At 29.2% G+C, this 19,978-nt stretch overlaps 1 protein-coding gene across 1 annotated transcript; it reads left to right on the top strand.

Annotated features, from left to right (window-relative positions):
* The first annotated feature begins 1,616 nt into the window (after positions 1–1,616).
* Positions 1,617–3,316, top strand: LOC100803815 (protein WUSCHEL). Its single transcript, XM_006590661.4, has 3 exons — positions 1,617–2,149; positions 2,260–2,357; positions 2,966–3,316. Exons 1-3 carry the CDS (start codon positions 1,729–1,731, stop codon positions 3,314–3,316), a joined length of 870 nt encoding a protein of 289 aa, XP_006590724.1. The 5' UTR covers positions 1,617–1,728.
* Positions 3,317–19,978: the final 16,662 nt, after the last annotated feature.

Below are 19,978 nucleotides of genomic sequence, written 5' to 3'. Positions count from 1 at the left end.
TTCGTTTTAGCCTATCTTATTGGTCTGTTTATTTACTTTTCTCCAGATAAAGTGCAGTCACTTTATACCAATAAGTAGAAAAGTGTAGCATATATGATATATACCAGAGAGAATCGTAACGTTACTGTGTGATATTCTCATTTTATTTGTAATTTAAAGTAATACATGCATTGCATTTTTTTTTAAAAACAATTAATTATTCTAATTTTATGATTAAAATATTTTTGTTTATTGAGGCAGCTGTAACTATGCATCATATCTATAGGTTGAAATATCAATATTCTAAAGTGACAAATAAATTAAAAGAGAAAAATATTTCAAAGTGACAATAAAATGAGGGAGAAGAAAGTATTGAACTATTGATACAGGAAGAGAGGAGAAGAAATGAACGTTATTGTTTCTGGTTGAGTTGAGGATAAATAACTTGAAAGGTACGTATAACCAAAACAGAGATTGAGAAGAAGCATTTACATTATTTTTCTGTTTTTGGTCATTGGTCCAGTGTTCATAATGAAGGCCTGTGAAGAAACAAGCATACATAATAGAGCTTTTAAGATCCCCTCTTCTCTCAAGGCTTTATATTGAAAATCTTTGTCACATAGGGTGTAGTATTCTTCATTGCTCAAGCATCATCACTAGTCCTCGCCACTGCCTCACAAGTACAATTTGAAAAGCTCTACTTCCTGAAATACCTATAGAATATGCGGACCAATGCAGACCACAAAAATAAATAGCCCTAATAGAAAGGAAAATTCGATCTAAATGCATGTACATCTATCTCATCTTTTAAGTGTATGTACGGAAAGAAGAGATATATATAAAAAATAAAGAAAAATAAGTAAAAATTAATAGATATAATAAAATACTAATTGATGAAAAATAAAAATAAAAATACATAAAGAGAATTCAAGTAAAGGTGAGATGAAAAAGAAATGGATAATGTATCAGCATTATAACTCTATATGTTTCATGCATTGGTTGGGACCCATGAGATGCACAGTAAGTTCACAAACACATTTTTACCCTTCAATTCATCAGTTAAGTACAGAATATATCTTGGCAGCTTGTTGATTCGACTTAATAACTATAGAGTATGAATTTATTTTTAAAAAAAATATGTATATGTGTGTGTAGGGGCCATGTCTGATATCTGCATCAAAAGAAGAACCTATTGAACTCCCAAATCACAACCCGCATCATTCCATTGCCATTCATTCATTCATTCATTCAGAACATCTACTCTTTTTTTTTCTTTCCTTCCTTCCATCCAATATATCATTTCATGCCTCATTTTTCTACCTTTTCTCACTGTCTCGGTGTGCAAATACTTTTATTTCACACATACCTGGTCATGCCTTTTCGTCCAAGTAATTCCTGATAGTACTCACTTTCTAAGCTCTCTTTTGTCCCTTCCCTTTTTATGAACACCACTCTGTCACCCTCAGTCCTTCTCTCTCAGACATTTTTTATGACTTTTCTCTCTTTATCACTCCATGTACTATATGTCCCTGTGCCTCATCTATTATCTATCATCATCACCTATTATAAGTTTATAACCCCCCTCACCCCTCCCTCTCCCCTTCATAATTCATGCAGTAGTAGTACTCTCTCTTCTCACCTACCCTCTTATATTCAAATTCTCTTTCTTGGTCCAACCAACAAACACTACATACTACTACTCTTTTTGTTTTGTTTGGTTTGGTTGTTTTTGTTTGTTTTGAGTAGTGGATGATGGAACCTCAACAACAACAAGGGAGCCAACAACAACAACAAAACGAGGATGCAGGTGGCAGTGGAAAAGGGGGGTTTCTGAGCAGGCAAAGTAGTACACGGTGGACTCCCACAAACGACCAGATACGAATACTGAAGGACCTTTACTACAACAATGGAATTAGATCCCCGAGTGCAGAGCAGATTCAGAGGATCTCTGCTAGGCTGAGGCAGTACGGTAAGATTGAAGGCAAGAATGTCTTTTATTGGTTCCAGAACCACAAAGCTCGAGAAAGGCAGAAGAAAAGGTTCACTTTTGATCATAATAACAATAACGTCCCCATGCAACAAAGACCACCAACTCATCCTAATCCTTCTGCTTCTGCTTGGAAACCTGATCCCATTCACACCAAGTATTCTAACATCTCTTCTACTGCAGGTAGGTTAACCAAACCAACCATATACTAATTTCTCTCTCAAATTACTTCACTAACTAGTTGATTAAATTTATGTCTTACTCTTATATTGTGGCCATGTTTGTGTATGTAGGGATCTCTTCGGCATCTTCTTCTTCTGTTGAGATGGTTACTGTGGGACATATGGGGAATTATGGGTATGGTTCTGCGCCCATGGAGAAAAGTTTTAGGGTGAGTTAAGATGACTCCTAATTTGGTTTTTATGGATATGAGACACTTATATATAGTTTTTAAACAGCCTAGCTCCCCACTCTAATATGAATTCCTATATATATATATATATATATATATATATATATATATATATATATATATATATTTATTTTTTTCCTTTCTCTTTTATCATTGTTCAGTGTCCATATATATGCAACTTTGTGATGCATTGAAATGGAAAGCAATATCCATGATCCATCACATGTGTAGTGCGCAAGTAATTAGTGATAGTCTACTATACATACCCACGATATCTTATTTAACAACAAAACGGAGCGACAATCAGTCTTTTACACTATTCAATCCTTGAAACTTCCATAAATGGAAGAACCCCATTGGCCTCTTGGCTCTCTTCTATAATGACAAAGCAATGTATAATTAAGGAAAACATTTCAATGAGTAAAACTTATATATTTCTCTTGAGAGAGAAGGAGTATAAGTAGTATTCAAAGTTCAAACAAGGAGTTCACTAGCTTATAACTAGATTTAGAAATGATCATTTCAATGAAGTGTTTGATTAATTCTTAATGATCAATTTGTTTTGAACTTTCTTAATTTCTTATCAGGACTGCTCAATATCAGCTGGGGGTAGCAGTGGCCATGTTGGAATAAACCACAACTTGGGGTGGGTCGGTGTGGACCCATATTCCTCAACCTATGCCAACTTCTTTGACAAAATAAGGCCAACTGATCAGGAAGAAGAAGCAGAGAATTTTGGTGCTACTAAGATTGAAACCCTCCCTTTATTCCCTATGCACGGTGAGGACATCCATGGCTATTGCAACCTCAAGTCTAATTCCTATAACTATGATGGAAATGGCTGGTATCATACTGAAGAAGGGTTCAAGAATGCTTCCCGTGCTTCCTTGGAGCTCAGTCTCAATTCCTACACTCGCAGGTCTCCAGATTATGATTAAGTACCTCATCCATATATATATATACTCAACTTATTAATTATAAGATGATAATGATAGCCTTGCATAATTTGGTTATCATTCTATGATTATTAATTGTAGTTTATGTATTAGACTCTCTGTGTGTTTAGTCAGTTATGGTTATATAATCAGTGTGGGCAAATGTAATGGTCTCTAAGTGTGTACTCAGTTTAAGAGCCTTTCCCTACCTGACACATGTCATGCGAGGGGAACTTAATGGACTGACACTGACTAATTAATCATAGTTATGTTATTTTTGTCCATCTCTCTCAAACATTATTTCATTACTTTGCTAATTGAAATGATTGGTTTCGGAAAAATAATAATATGATGGTAGTTAAGTTTATTGACTTATTCCAAACTGACCATAAACAAAAACAAATAACAGTACTTTATCATATGCAACCGACCCTCTCAATATTGTCATGTATTTGGCTTGGAATGGAAAATTAATTAAGTCTCTCTCTAATCAAGTCCCAATCCATTTTAGTCTGTTTCCAACTTTCCATGACCACATTCAACAAACAGTATCCTAATCAGCCAGTGCAAAACCTGTGAATCAAAGAAAAGTCACTCCGTCATTTTCTATGAACTAGTGATTCATTAATGAACTCTTTTTTAGCTCAAGGCACATAATATATATATATATATATATATATATATATATAGAGAGAGAGAGAGAGAGAGAGAGAGAGAGAGAGAGAGGGAGAGAGAGAGAGAGAGAGTGAGAGAGAGAGATAGGAGTGTATCTTTTATTGTTTTTTTTAGAGGAATGCATCTTTTATTGTTAAATATTAACATAATGTTATCAAATTATTTTTTTTAACATAATGTTGTATTTGAATTCTTTTAATTATTTTTCTCATAAGTGAGATTTTTCCCGGCCCTTATTACCATTAATTTGAGCCCCGACGACCGTTATGAAATTGTCTTCCAACAATTAATAATATTGACGTTATTTTAAGGCACTTGTGAATATCTAAAAAAACTTAAATTTTGAAAGGAATAAGTATAAAAAAGTATTGACAAAAATATCTTAAGGAGATTGATTAAAGAGTATTTAATATAATGCTATATGATTTTAATATAATTAAAAGTATTTAACATATTATATTATACTGGTTATAATACTTGTTAATTTCTTAGGAAAGAGTATAGTTTTTTAAACAAGAAAATGGTGATATAATTTAGGTAAAGAGTGTAATTTACTCTATTATAAATTATATTTTAGTTAAGTATATTTTACGCACTTTGTTTATATTTGTTGATATTTTTTAAAAAATAAGTATATGATGTATAAGATAATTTTTTAAACATAAAATATAAATTTATTTTACATTTGTAAAGTTCAATAAAGTATTACATAAAATTATAAAGATATATTTTAATTTTATTAAAATATTTAAATAGGCTTTTTATTCTGTTATGTGTTTGTATATTAGGAATGATAATTGGATTCAAACTCACAAAAAAAACCTATATATTTTGAGAAAATAAATTACCTACTAATATAGGTTTAGGTTCAAAATGTAAGTTTAATTTGCAAATTCTTTTGAAATGGATACAATTTTGGATACCTTAATTAATTTATAATCTAGCTTTATACCAACATATATTATTTAATGTACTTAATTTAAAATAAAACTAAAATAGATAATATTATATCTATAAAATAATGCAAATGATTTGATGACAAATCACAATTCTTACGGATTGGATACTTTTAATTCTACGTCCTATTGCCTTCCAATCTCTGACTTTGTTTTTGTCTAATTTAGGAGTATTGACCATTCTTTCACCAGCATACCTACATTGAGCAATGTGGGAGAGCACCACAATTTTCAATTATTTTATAACTTTAAGTTACCATTTAAGTATCATTTATTTTTTAACGTTCTTCATTACTCTTTTTTTTTTTTGCATGTGAAGTAATAATTTTGTCATGTTCACACTATTATTTTCTGCAGCCGCACTACTTTCAATCGAAGCCTCCATATCCATATGTCTTCTTCATGTCTCGTCCAAAAGACCAAAACCATGTCATCGTTGGGTTAGATCGAGTCCGTATTTTTTCATGTTGATTAATGAAATTTTGTATGATTATATCGGTTGTCATTTCTGTTCTTATGTTGTTCTCAATTTTCACACGAAATTTCATGTAGCTAACTTTTGTACCAAAACAGTATTTGTATTATTCTATAGTTTATAAAAAAAAATATAAATTATTAAATCATAAACAATAGGTTTGAGATATTGATCTTTCCTGACATTTGAAATATTAGATTTCAGACATAACTTGTGTCCTTATCTTGCATTGCTATTTCTGTTGATTGTCAACGGTGGTGAACGGTGAGAGTATTTATAAAGACATTTTGATAGTTAAGTAACTAAAAAGATTCTATACATATATGCAAAAACGAGTAAGAAGATTTGATGATTCTATTGCTTTATTCCATGATGCTATTAGTAATTTGTTCCGAAGAACGGAATGCACTAATTAAATTCACGAACTGAAAGGTATAGAAGGATGAAATTTTCTAAAATAAAACAAGTATTAATTAAAAATATAAAAAAGTGAATTCCAAAAATCACATTAATGCACTTTTGATGAAATATTATTTTTACTCATTAGATTTTTTTCTTTCTTATTTTGTTTGGTTTTAACATATGTCATTTTTCAAGGACAATCTTTTCTCTAGACACTGTCCCATACTAAATGTGAATATACATCTTCCGACATAAATTCGAACCTTAACTTATATTACATTTTGGGACATTAACTTCTTCTAAGCCTAATTACTTTTAGTTAAATTTTTCTTCCTTGTTAGTGAATGGAAACTTCTTCTGTATATCTTTTCCTTCCTTTCAATTTGTGTCCTACCAAACAATTTCAATTTGTTTCCAAAACCAAACAACTTAAGGTAATCATTTCATTTTGTTCTACTTTTTACTTCTTTTATCTTTATTTTCTTCTACTTATTTTTTTCTCTTTCTTTTTTAAACTAAATACAAATACAAAGACTAGTTTTACTTTTGAATGCAAAATTGATAATATGAAAATAAACATTGTAGTATCTTTGGCCAATCTTTAGCCATTACCATCTCTGCAGCATATCAGTTATGTTTAATTTTTTTCCATTGTTGCATACATAAACTTTAACGCCGTCTGCATCTGGTTCCGGTCTACAAGAACGTTTATATATAGCGCGTGAGAATGTACACTAGTTTCGACAGAGATTTATGTAGGGACCACGGAAACTGAAGCCCTATCCCGGTTCGGCAGTGTTGTAGTCTTAAGTCACTGACAACTTGTACGGTAAGTTTGGCTCTCTCTCTCTCTTCTACAGCTTTATCTTTCTCTGAGCATTTTATATATGGCGTTAGCTAGCTATCTATCTATGCAAAGCAAAGTAACGTGTACATGACAGACAACAGAAGGACATGATATGACCACTAAAAATAAAGAGCTAGAGAAGAGAAGAAGGGAATTGAATTGAACGGGTCCGTTAACAACAACAAGAATGGGGAATTATATATGATGAGAAACCATGGACATGGACTGTGCAAACTAGGAGAGTATATATTTTGAAGTTTGAACCCCACTTTGAAAATACCACGAACCGCATAATATTCTAATGTCCTCTACTCTAGTCTAGGCAGCTAATAATAATCCAGATTTCCATCACATTCGCCCTGCCCTCTCAATAATTTATTCCATTTCCCACTGCATCAAATCACGCATGACCCCGTGGTTCATAGTCACCTAACTATAGTAACTTCTGCCTATTCCCCAAAGTGGACATCAACCACGCAAAACCCAGCAAATAAAGTAATTTTTGCACCTACACAGTGTCTACATAAACACGATTGCTCATAAAAACGTATGTCTATGACTGAACTATTTTTTTTTTTTTTAAAGTAAAAAGAGTTGCTAGTTCAAAACGGTTTGGAACAGAATAAAAAATTGATTATTTCCTGTAAAAACATTTACCAAAACATGCTACTTATAAACTTACACGAGTTTGAGCTACCCTTTGTTTTGCCATGGTATTTAGGATGTTTGATTTCCAGTTGAGAGGTTCTTAATGTCAGTTCTAAATTTAATATTTTTTGTTTAATATTTAGTTAGATTTGACTATAAAGTGAATTTTTTCTTGAAATTCAAATTAAAATAAAAAATTAAAAATTACTTTCATTTTATTTTATAAACTTGAAATTTGTAAACTTTTAATTCAGACATACACTTATTAAATCCTGTATGTATTAATGTATGTACACTACAAAATAGTAGGTAAATAGTAGTTAGTAAGGTTGACAAAAGTGATATTGATTTGTGTTTTTTAACTAAGTGGTATAAAATTTGAATCTTGATTGATCCTTGAATATGGAATAAATCATATTGGGAGAAGAATACTTACATTGTGCGAACTAATGATCTTTGACGAAGATTAGTTATCGGTTCCAGCAAGACTATTTTGTACTAATATGATGGTCAGCAAAATAAAAAGGTAAAGAGTAGTCTGTGCACCTTTAGACGACGCATTAATGTTACTAAGGGTCCTCTGAATGAATAAGGCCATGTTCATCAATGAATGAGACACGTGCTTTTAATCTTAATTACAAATTTAACCATCAAACTTTCATTATTTTGTAAATTTATCACTTCAGTTTTATTTTTGCGAATTTGATCACTCGGCTTTCATGATTTTATGAATTTTATTCCTGAAAGTTTTTTTAACGAATTTTACTTTCCAATTTTCAATATTTCGCAAAATTTACTATCCAAATTTTTTACTTTTGTTCACTTTATCATCATGTTGGTAACAAAACTATATAAAAAAAATATTTTTTTAATTTTTGTACACTGGTTGCAATTTATAATCAATGTAAAAAAGTGATTTTCTACATCGATTGTGATAATAATCAATGTAAAAGTCACTTTCTAGTTCAGTGATAATTAAACTGATGTCAAAAGTTAAAATCGCTTATCTTTTGCCAATAATGCACAAAATTAAAAATTGGGTGATAAAATTTACAAAATAATAAAAGTTAGCTTATAAAATTTGCAATTAAACCCTTATTTTATCTAAAGACATATTATTATACTTTGGAAAATGCTAACCACTTTCTTAGGGTATTGATTAAGGAACTAAACCGATCAATATTTTAAATAATTTATTGAGATGTGCAAAATTACACTACTCATGACTTTTATTATGCTCTCATATGAATTTCATAATAAATATTTTTTTCTTTTTAGTTCCTCAATCAATACTTTAAAGACATTGGTTAGCAAAAGTTTTATACTTTTTATTTGAGAAAAATGGAAAGTATGTAATGGAAATATGAAATCTGCATTTTTTATGTTTTATTACTAGAAAAAATGTATATGATATTATGTGTATATATCATTATATAACCAAGAGAACCGAGGAATTCATCATTCTATTATAAATTCTCTAAAGAGAGTATACTAGCTCTTCAGATAGTTTAGCTGCTATAAAAACTAATTCTGATATATTTTTTACATTACATTCTATTTTAAAATAGCATCTCTCTTATTCGCACTCTTTTTTCTTCCTTCTTTTGACCTGACAATTAACAAAATTAAGGAGTATAGGAGAGTTTAAGAAAACAGGTGTGAAGGAATTTCTTTTTTCTTTTTCTAAAGACTGGTGGTAGGTAAGCTTGCTCAAAGTACTAATCAAGAATGAGTTGTGTATTTGTATTTGTTTGTTGTACAATATATATAGTAGACGAATTGCAATTGTTGCATCAGTACAGTGCTCACATGGCACATTTTGTTGAATGACTTGGCATAGGACTTCTCTAATAGAAGTGTCATATAATATTATGCACCACAAAAAAAAAACAAATATCATATATATATATATATATATATATTCTATTTTGTTGGTACCTATGTGATCCGCATGTGCATTCGGGAAAGGTTACTGAATACTGCTTCCGTGTGAGGTTAAAAGATCATAGAAATTCCATCAGATTCACATAGCATGTGCAAGCGCACGAGTGTTAACAGAGAACAAAACTTCGAAAACTAAGAGATTCAACAACCACACAAGCTATACACATTCAGTTCATTTTGCTTGCGTTGTGCCTTTTGTCATTCATTATAGGAACGGCTTTGTGAATGAACAAACGTAAGAGGTTTCCATTCGTGAGTTTGGGATGGACGCTTTCCCTTATTTGGTTGGATATAAAATCACTTCTTTAGGGCTTAAAATGGCCTCATGTCGTTCGAGGCATGCACATCAGGGTAAGGGTGTCCATATATAAGAGGAGAGCATGAGTACTACTTCCATTCATGGTTGATAGCGATTTAGTTGCAAATCCGAGAAGATCTTTGAAGCTTTTTGAGCCATCAAATACGTAATGCCCTTTTGCAGCAACTAAAGGCATAGCATATTCATCAGATTGATTGAGATAACTTTGTTTTAGTTTCCTCTTATACAGTTAAAAAAGTAATATTACTTCTCGTAGTATTTTTTATTATTATTATAAAGGAAACAGAGATATATATACCCATCCTTTTCAACGAAGTTTCGATATAGTGTTTTGTGATCGAGATTCACAATAGTTTATTCATTTTTTTTTTACTGTCAAACAATTAAAAGTTATTTTAAATATAATTATAAAATAATAAATAATTATCTTAAAATTCAATTATTTTATTAATAAAAAAGTCAATTATTTTTCAATTAGGAATAAATTTGTATTGTATTTTTTGACGTTGCAAACACATTCGTGATGCCCATTTACTCAACGATACCAAGGAATCCAGCAGAGTTGGATGTTGCCCCCAAACAATGGGAAAAAAGGTACAGCCCAAATGTCTGTTTGAGAAGTGGGTGCTTCTCCGGTTCTCCCTCTTTCTGCTTAGTACATGAAGGACACCTTGTCCAGTTTGGACCAAAAAAATAAAGGACACATTATCCACCGACCAAAAATAAAACAGACACAAATTGTCCTAATGTGTCCCTTCCAAGGATTCGTTGCCGATAAAATCAGGAACAGTAACTTGATGGGCTTCATTTCATATTAAACCACAAAACACATGGGCTTTACAACAATTGGCCCCACTCGGTAATAAATTTTAATATCAACGTAAAATAAGATTAAAACACTAAATTTTATATACTACAATGGGAATTTCAAAATTAAAAATTATAAAATTAAAAATATCATAATAATTTTACTTATATATTCAATTAAATACTAATTAATTACCAATGGGAATTGGATTTCGTAAAAATGCTAATCTTTCACATTATGTCGAATTAATGTTCAAATCTTTCCTAGAACTCTGTAGCAGTTGGTGTACATAACTAGTAAGATTTTTTATATTGAATATGAATACGAATATTATAGAATTAGATTTTTTAAATAACATTTTATTATAAAAAATTTCAATAAAAATATTTAAAATTATATATATATATATATATATATATATTTTTTTTTTTTTGATAGGATAAAAAGTTTTACATAGTCATCAAACTATAATCTATCATTTATGATAAGTTTATTGATTTTTAGAATAATTATCTTTAAAGTAATTCAAATGGTGATTTATAATTAAATGATAATATAAAATTATTTTATATCGTTAATATATAAATATTAAACTCAAAAAAATGTGCATAATTAGTTCAAATATGTTTTAAAAATGTAAAAGAAAAGAAAAATATACATATATATATATATATAATTTATTTGTTTAAGCCTTTAAGGAATTTGAATTCAAAATTTATAAGAAAAGAAACTAATTATATTGATGTGTCACTTTTCAGTAATTGATGTATAAGTATTTGAAGAAATTAATTTTTTACCGATTGATCGAGTGAGAGGATATTTTAAAAACTAAAAAAATATAAAATTAATATCAACATATGTGATTTTTTAAGAAAAAATTTTAAGAGCTAGATTAAGGAACTTTCAGTAAAATACAATTTAAGAAAATAAAATTTAAGAAATTGATTAACCAATTAAACTAAACAAATTTTATAATTACGAGTATTTTAAATGAAGAATGTGTCCTTTGGAAAAAGAAAAAAAAATTAGGCAAATGTTTTTTTTTACAGTAACTTTTAAACAAATGCTAACGAGTTATATTCTTGATCTTACAAATTACAACACAGTTAAGGAATCAAAATTAAAAAAAGATATATGAATATACTTCTAACGTAATTTTCAGTACCATCATAATTTTTCTAATGCATATTTTTTTGTTATATTATTGATTCTTTAACCGGCCGGAATCAATGTTGAGAACATTACACTTAACAATATAAAAAATTGTCATCTCAAGAACAAGGTATATAATATTCAAGTAAAAAATGAGAAAACTAATGATTGGTACTGCCTTCAAATTTCAATATTCTTCAACCAAAAGGGTCCAAATCACACACCGGCAAAAAATTCTAATTCACTATCCGCCTAAGGAGACACACTGGAAAATGGTTGGCCCATTAATTCAAAACCAGAAGACATGCATGAGCATTAATTTTGCATCTACCACTTTGTCCTGTTCCTTTCTACGAACAACCCTTTCAGAAACAAACATAAAGGAAATAGGAAAAACAAAACAATTAATGAAAATACTATATTGATTAATTATTATCTACAAATTACTTGAACTTCACAAACGCATAAAAATCCCGAATTCTACGTCTACATCTCACACCCTGCGTAAATATATATCAGTGGGAGGCAAATATTATAAGTCCATCACATCAAACTACAAAGAAAAGAAAAAGGGAAAAAAAGAACAAAAAGAGAATTGGAACAAAGAAAAATAAGAAGAATTACTAGCATTTAATTTGTTACATTACATGACATGATAGTGATCTAAACGACGGTCTCGGCCATGTCGTTGTGGGAACTAGCATGCACTACAGTGACGGTTTTAATTAACCGGTGTCGGTAGCAGCCTTTTTCTTAATGAACTCGATGCAATCTGCTACGGCTTCACTGTGGTGAGGATCATGAGGGCTATTAAAATGTCGATTCTGGCGTTCTCCGTCGCCGGAGCGACGGTGGTTTGTGGCTTTAGAAAGTGCAGATAACATCATTAAGCGGAGCACTGCTTCTCTGAAACGCTCTAATAAGGTCATTGGAGAAGGTGTTTTGTTCTTGCAGGAGCTGCTTTTCAACCGGGGCATGCATTGACCCTTCATCATGTTTTTTTCTTTCCTATGTAAAACTATGTTCAATGCTCCTCTCTATATGGATCTATTCCTTGGGGAGCACTATATATATATATATATATAAAAGAGAATCTATTGCTTGAAACAAGTGTTTGTAAATATATGTTGGTATAGTTGGTCTTGCGGGATTGATGTGTGTGAGGCCTTGGCTGGCTTGGATTCATGCGTGTGTTATATTATAAATGTTTATTTAAGCGCAAATTAGTTTCCTGGATAAAAATTAGTTTTTAATAAAATATTAAATATTTTATCTTGTGTATTAATGCATATATAATAAGTTATTAAGGGAATTAAATACACATGCAGATCGACTCAAATATTTTAAATACTTACAAAATAAATATTAAACATTTTTAATAGTTTTTTGAATAAATATTTTTTTATTTACTTAACCCATAAAGTTAATCTACAAGGAAAAACAATTTTTTTTATTATATATGGAATTTTATCATCACATATTATGTTTTAAAGTTTATATCTATCTTTATCTAGATATCAAATGAGACATATTTAATATATATGACATAGGTGAAAAGAAAGACAAGTGCATGATTTTTATTCCATGTATCGTATGTATAAGATAAATTTGTTTCCTCACAGTACAATTAAGAAAATTAAAATATCATTTTTAATTAAGAATTAATTTTAATTATAAAATAAAGAAGAAAACAACGAACCAAGATAATTTGAATCTAGAACAGTGAAAGAAAATAGAGGGCCTTCTACAGTCCACTATTACTTTATTTTCTTATATGGAATCTAGATGGGTCTTATTACTTTGGCATTCCAACTAAGAAAGTTTGACTATTATGTGGAGTGCATGGAAACTTAGTGTTTAATGCTATTATTTGTTATTGAACGTAATCTTCTTTTTTATGACTAAGCAAGATTGAGGAAGTTAAGGGCTGACGGTTTTATTAGATTAAATTAATCCTATTAGTCAATATCTGTCTAAATTAACTATATGTAGGTTTGCTAAACAAATGCGTACGAGTACAGCACAGAATTACAAATTAAATAATGGGTGAAGTTTATATTGAGCCAAAGGCCAACTGCTTATTATGAGCCTCACGGAGAAAAGTGGAAACACGAGCCTGCTCATGTTACTCTTGTATTCAAATTTTGTCTTTGACTGGGAAGGTCTCACATGGTTACATGTGCTGATTTAGATTAAACATTACTTCTGTTTAATGCACGGTTGCCCCAACAAATTGTCACATTCACATATATATGGTTGGAGTTTCATGCATGGCCTCGTCTATTACTCACATTTAGTTGGAGTTTCGTGGCCTCTTAGGCTCTTACCCACATCCAATTGTGTGTTCTAGCAAGCCATAAACTCGATGATGGAAAATTGGAAAATTTTGCATTGAATTTTAAGGGGTTCGAATAATAACGTGCATGCATGTAAACGATTGATCATACGCCAAAATTTAACTTTTATTTGATTTTAAAAGGTATGAGCCACAATAATTAAATTTCTAATTACTTCATCATGAAGACTTTAATATAAGGCTTAACTCTTTTAAAGTCGAATCTTTTAAAATAATGATTAGTTTTACATCTAACAACTTGCAAATGGGGATTTCTATTTTAAAGTCCATGCATGGCGTCATCGCTTAACTTTCTGACGCAATGTTTTATGATTGGTGGGATACGTCTGGGTTTGATATTAGTACTGTGCTTGCTACTTTTAACTTTTTTCTTGCAATTATTTTATAATCATTTAACTATTGTTCTGTATTCCAACAGTTAGATTCGAATTATCAAGCATTTAAATAACCTTTAAAATTATTCAGCATGTGGTGAAAAATAGAATGTTTTTTTTTTTTGGAAAATTGAAGTTTAGATAATTAAGGGGAAAATAAGTTTTCTTACAAGGTTATAAGAAAGACCACCAACTTTAGTAAAGATTTATAATGAAAATTATATATTGCCTACAAACAGAGGAAATTTGAAGATTAATCAACATAATAATTGACTATTTTTTAATATTTAAAAATAATATTCATGGTCATTATAGTTGTCTTTATTGTGAAATGATACTAAGTTATATATGATATATTTTTCTTACAGAATGACTTTCTTTTTAGTCTTCACCTCTTAACACTGAATATATATTGACTTGAAAATTAGAACTCTTGCAAATTAACAAAACCCTACCTTTTGCAGGTAAACTCCATGACAGATAAAAAAAAGAAAAGAAAAGAACTAGTCACTGAAAGCATATGAATCTTAAGTCCCGTATAATTTGTTAGCAACAATATATACACACTTTTTCTTGCTTCTATAATTTGTTAATTCGTTGTTTTGTATAATTTGTGGGAACATCAAACCCAGACATATTATTAATATTTGCTTTTAGCTTATGATGATGTTTTTTGAATCTCTAGTTGCATATTTTAATACAGATGCCAGCTGCATGTGTTCGTAGCTGCTTGTGGAAATCCAAGTACGGTGCTTTTCTTTTTAACTACAGTTTCTTTCCTGTTTTTAATTTTTTTATTTATTTTAAAAAATAGAGGGATAGATAAAATAATTCAATAAGAATACTTTTTTTTTTCAAAACTAATATATCCCTTTTTAATTTTTAAAAATAGAAAACTAAAACGATTTTTTTTTAATTTATTTTTTTCTTATATTTTCGGATCTTTTTTAACTTCTATTCTCTCAAAATCAATTTATAAAAAAGATTTTATAATACTCCAGGTATGGTTTAAAAAAATAAAAAACAAATTAAATCAAACACATCCTAAGTATTTTGTTTTTCAATACGAGATATACAGTGATTTTGAACTTCAGACGAAATTCAATGCATTATTATTATTTTTTAAAATCCAAAGTATCCTTTAGTTAAAAATAAATAAGAGACTAATTTTTAGAGACAAGATTCATTTAAGAAATTAGTGTTATTCTATGCACACAATCAAAGATAAAATATTTAACCACATATTAAAAAAATAATCAACAAAATTAATAAATACTTTACAGTAATATTATGAAAGATAAAAAAACATAATTATTATCTATTACTTAAGACTATCATCTGAAAAAATTACTTCATGGTATTATTATAAAGGGTAGAATTTTGCTTATTGAACTTGGTTTCACATTAAAAATAATTATTTAGAAATTATGTACTTATATTTTAAAAATGACTAAAAATAATATAAAGTATTAATCATATATAAAATTTTCATGAATTTTTTATTTTATTAAAAACACTAATTAAGGTTTTAGGGGAAAAAGTTCTAATCTTAAAAAAAATTCTCAAAATTAATCATGTCTAAAGATTATATGCTTATTCTATCACCTTATAATTACCTATATGTCTAATAGGATGAAAAGAAAAAAAAATGGAAAAGAGAGAACCAATAAATTAAAATTAAAAAGAAAAGAAAAATTCTAAAATTCAAAATTTCCTCTTTTTCTTAAAATAAATAAAAATACGTCACTATCTATATTTCCCCCCCCCCTCACTTTCACACCTTCCATAAAGAATTGCCTAATGGCTATATATGGCTATATCCCCACACGGTTAAATTTTGAACTGTGTACTTAAAGTACTTTCTGCATAAAAAACAACACCTTGTATAAAGCTCTATATATACCTTTAATTAATAGCCTATATAGGAAAGCTTACATGACAAGGATTACAGGAACTGATGCTGACAGAATCGTTGGCATGAAGTGAGAGAGTTGAGATGACTGTAAACATTCACTGTTTCTGCGACCTTAGCGCCTCCCCCATTTTGTCTTCTTACAAAACTTTGGGAGACAAAAGTAACATGGCTTCACATGATGTTTATCATTTCATAGGATCACCATTAATCTAAACACCCGAACGCCTTATTATTACGTAGTAGTATGATCTTTGGATAGTTTTCGTTTAATCAATTCTTTTATTTTTAATTAGATACCGAAAATATTGAATATTTTATATTTTTAAAATAATAAATATATTATTATTTAATATTTTTGTTTGATATTAAAACGATCATTAGTCTTAGATAACGGTTGGCAAAAAAGAAAGTTTGCTTGGCATGAATAGTAAACGTTTGGCATAAAGATATATATATATATATATATATATATATATATATATATATATATATATATATATATATATATATAATAAGAAGGTGAATTTTAAAATATAGCATTATTATAAAAATAAAATAAAAACTAACATATTCGATGATTTGTGATTATATAATAATATAAAAACTTTCATAATGTCATGTATATTCTAAATAAATTCTAAAAATGTATATTGATATTAATATTTCAATTCAACCTTTCACATTTAAAAAATATTATTATTTAAAAAAATCTTGAAAGTGAAATTTCTAAATTAAGATTCTTGAAAAAAATTGATAAGTTACATTGGTTTTAAAATTTGATAAAATTATTTTCAAACCATTAAATGAAATTGTCAATTTGATATAGATGTTCAAATTCATCTCAATTATAGATTTATTTTGAAACGCATGTTTTTTCATTGAAAAGTGAGAGATTTCATTTTCCAATATAAAAAAGGATATAAAATAGCATGGATATTATTTAAATTTATTGTGATGATATGTTCAATGATAAGTCTCCTGAAATTTTTTTACTAATTTCATAGTCAATAACTACAAGAAAGTTAACAGAAATTGAGTCTAATAAAAGGAGATAGTCGTCCACAATATGAGAAATCAATGTTTAAATAATATCTTTTTTTTAAAAAAAAACTTTAATTTTTTTCAGAAAAAGAATTATCCATTAATTTAAACGGTGATTTATTTATGCCGTAAGTGCATAAATATTTTTTTAGGAGAACTTACTTAGTGGTTAGTATCTTCTAAATCAGTATTATTATTTTTTATATAATTTTTCGTTATTGTCCGAATTGATATTTGTTTTGCTCAACACGGCTTGATATATGGACCATGCCTTCGTCTTGTTCGTTGGGCCAAGGACTTTTTAGCCCAGATCCTTACTCCACTCTGTCTTTTGTTGCAGGCTTTATCTAAACGTTGCTTTTACCTGTTGTTTACATAAGAAAGAGAAATACGGTAATATCCAATCACTGGACGTTATAAAAGCCTCGTGACACATTCCTTTGAGCCCAATTTGAAGGGACTTCGACAATAACATGCTACCAACAAACATAGGTTTTAATCACAATATTGAGTTGTACAGTATGTTGATTCAGACACCTTTGGTCTTTGAAGTGCAAAATAGTGTAAAATGGAAAAATAAATAAAAATTTGGACACGTCCTTCACTGCAGACACCTTGAGTGAGATAGGAACAGAGAAAACATAAATGATCGATTTGATTAATGATAAAGTGTAATACGAATAAAGAGATAAAGAAAAAAAAAAAGAGATACTGATAAAATATTTGAAATTTATAGGTATCCAAATATAATCCCTGATAATCACTCACTCACGTTTGATGGTATGAAGGCAATTGCTTACATGGGATTTTTATTTTTACCCGAATATATTTAAAAGAAAATATTTTTGCCCCCATAAGATTTTTATTTTTACTTAAATATATTTAGAAGAAAATACTTTTGTCTCCATAAAAAAATTAGTATTACTTCCATAAGATAATTTTTAAATAAATGTCAAAAATTATAAAAAAGGATAAATTGGTACTAAATAATTCGTAAAAATGAGTATTTTGAGTTTTTTTTAATTGTATTAACAATGAAAACACATTATACAAAATATTTAAAATATAAAAATGTGTAGAGAGCAATTTAATTCATAAAAATTGGGTATTTTAATTTTTTTCATGAGATTATATATTTTGAAAAAAATATAATATTTTCTTTTATGGAAATATTATAAATTTCTCCTTTGTCCCCATTAAATTTTTTTATTGATCTGTGAGTAGTTGCAACATTGTATAAATCACCAATTTTTCACTTGGAAATGTAATGCGGAAGTTGTTCCAGGATCCATGCATAACTAGTTAAATAGAGAAATATTAGTCCGTGCATAAATAGTTAAAAAGAGAAATATTAGTAACATTTCTTTATTAATATTTTTTATCAAGCAGCAACACATTTTTTTAAATATACTATTTTCGATTAGTTTCAGGTAATTATTAAGAGTGTTAGAAAGAAAATGTGGTTAACATTCCTCCTGTTGATTATCTATTGAAATTTATAAATTTTCTAAGGAATATTCATCCCAGACCATTTTCCAATAAAGTGGGTATTACCCTTTCTATTTGCCGATATTTTGGCGGGTAAATACATGTAACTAGATCAATTGCCGTTGAAATAGTAAAGTTAATTAGGCTTGTCTCGTGGTTTCCTCCTTCTAAGCGAAACATGCATGTGTTTAAGTATTAGTCTCATCTCATCTAATAAGAAAAAAGAAATGGCTTCAGTTTCATTCTCAAAGTTCATGGTTCAGCAGGGCCTGCTCCATTTGGTATTCTCATTGTATATAATTACTTCAAAATAGTGAAAAAAACTATTGGGTCAAGGCACCCAAAAAAGGCAATACCATTGAATGTTCCGTTAAATGGCTTTCGGCCATGACTTATATTATATGGTTTTAAGCTACCACTCAATCTGAAAACGATTTTCACCTTATCTGTGTTTGCGACATGCCTAATTAATTGGGAAAGTATTGATTTGGTATGACAATTAAACTAGCTTTATACAAAAACGAAAAAACATCAATATAAATATCTTGATTAAAGCTTAAATTCTAGCTAGTTAATGCTATCAAGGCGCATTTTATATTGCTTTCGCAATTCTCTCTATTCAATTGAATTTGAGCGGATTACAAATTTTTACACCATGCTAGCAAAAGAGGGGATTTCGGTGTAGATTTTCTTCAGTGAAAGCACGCAAAAATAACCCTTCATAATCCAATCCAATTGGCCTAGTGGTGACTATGGTAAGAGTTAGTGCATGTTTCTCAAATACACAGAAACAAGTCTTTTTATTAACTTTAAACATATACGTATCATATGATATTTGATTCAGTACCAACCATGTTAAACATGAAGAAGTAATGTTTTTTTCTTTAAAATCAAGATAGTAGCTAACAATTGGTCGAATTGATAAGGATAAAACTAGACATGACCTCAAATTTTGCTATTATGTGTTATTACATAATTTGAGAGTTTTGGACTCAACTCACCTAAATTTTTAGGGATAAAAAGGATCACCTATATTAACTAACAAGTATTGTGCCACTAGCCCTTTACTAGTGGAAATAATTTTGTTGATAGTTATTTGGCAAAAATGCTGAGATGCAGCATCCACCAGGGGCAAGAAAAGATGGGAAGTTGAATTGTGAGCAAGTGAAAATTTTCCAACATGAGAATAGAGACAAAGTGATGGGAAATTTTAGAATTAAGAGAAGAAGTGGGCCACATTTTTGTCTATTGGGGAAGGAGCAGGC

The sequence above is a fragment of the Glycine max genome, chromosome 11 (assembly GCF_000004515.6).
Source record: "Glycine max cultivar Williams 82 chromosome 11, Glycine_max_v4.0, whole genome shotgun sequence".
Lineage (NCBI taxonomy): Eukaryota > Viridiplantae > Streptophyta > Magnoliopsida > Fabales > Fabaceae > Glycine > Glycine max.
Note: the sequence above shows the minus strand (reverse complement) of the source record. Positions and strands in the feature narration are given on the sequence as shown.

Coding starts and splice junctions, on each gene's coding strand:
- LOC100803815 (XM_006590661.4), top strand. CDS start 1,729: ATGATGGAACCTCAACAACAACAAGGGAGCCAACAACAACAACAAAAC. Junction 2,150..2,259: donor TAACATCTCTTCTACTGCAG/GTAGGTTAACCA, acceptor TTGTGTATGTAG/GGATCTCTTCGGCATCTTCT. Junction 2,358..2,965: donor CCATGGAGAAAAGTTTTAGG/GTGAGTTAAGAT, acceptor ATTTCTTATCAG/GACTGCTCAATATCAGCTGG.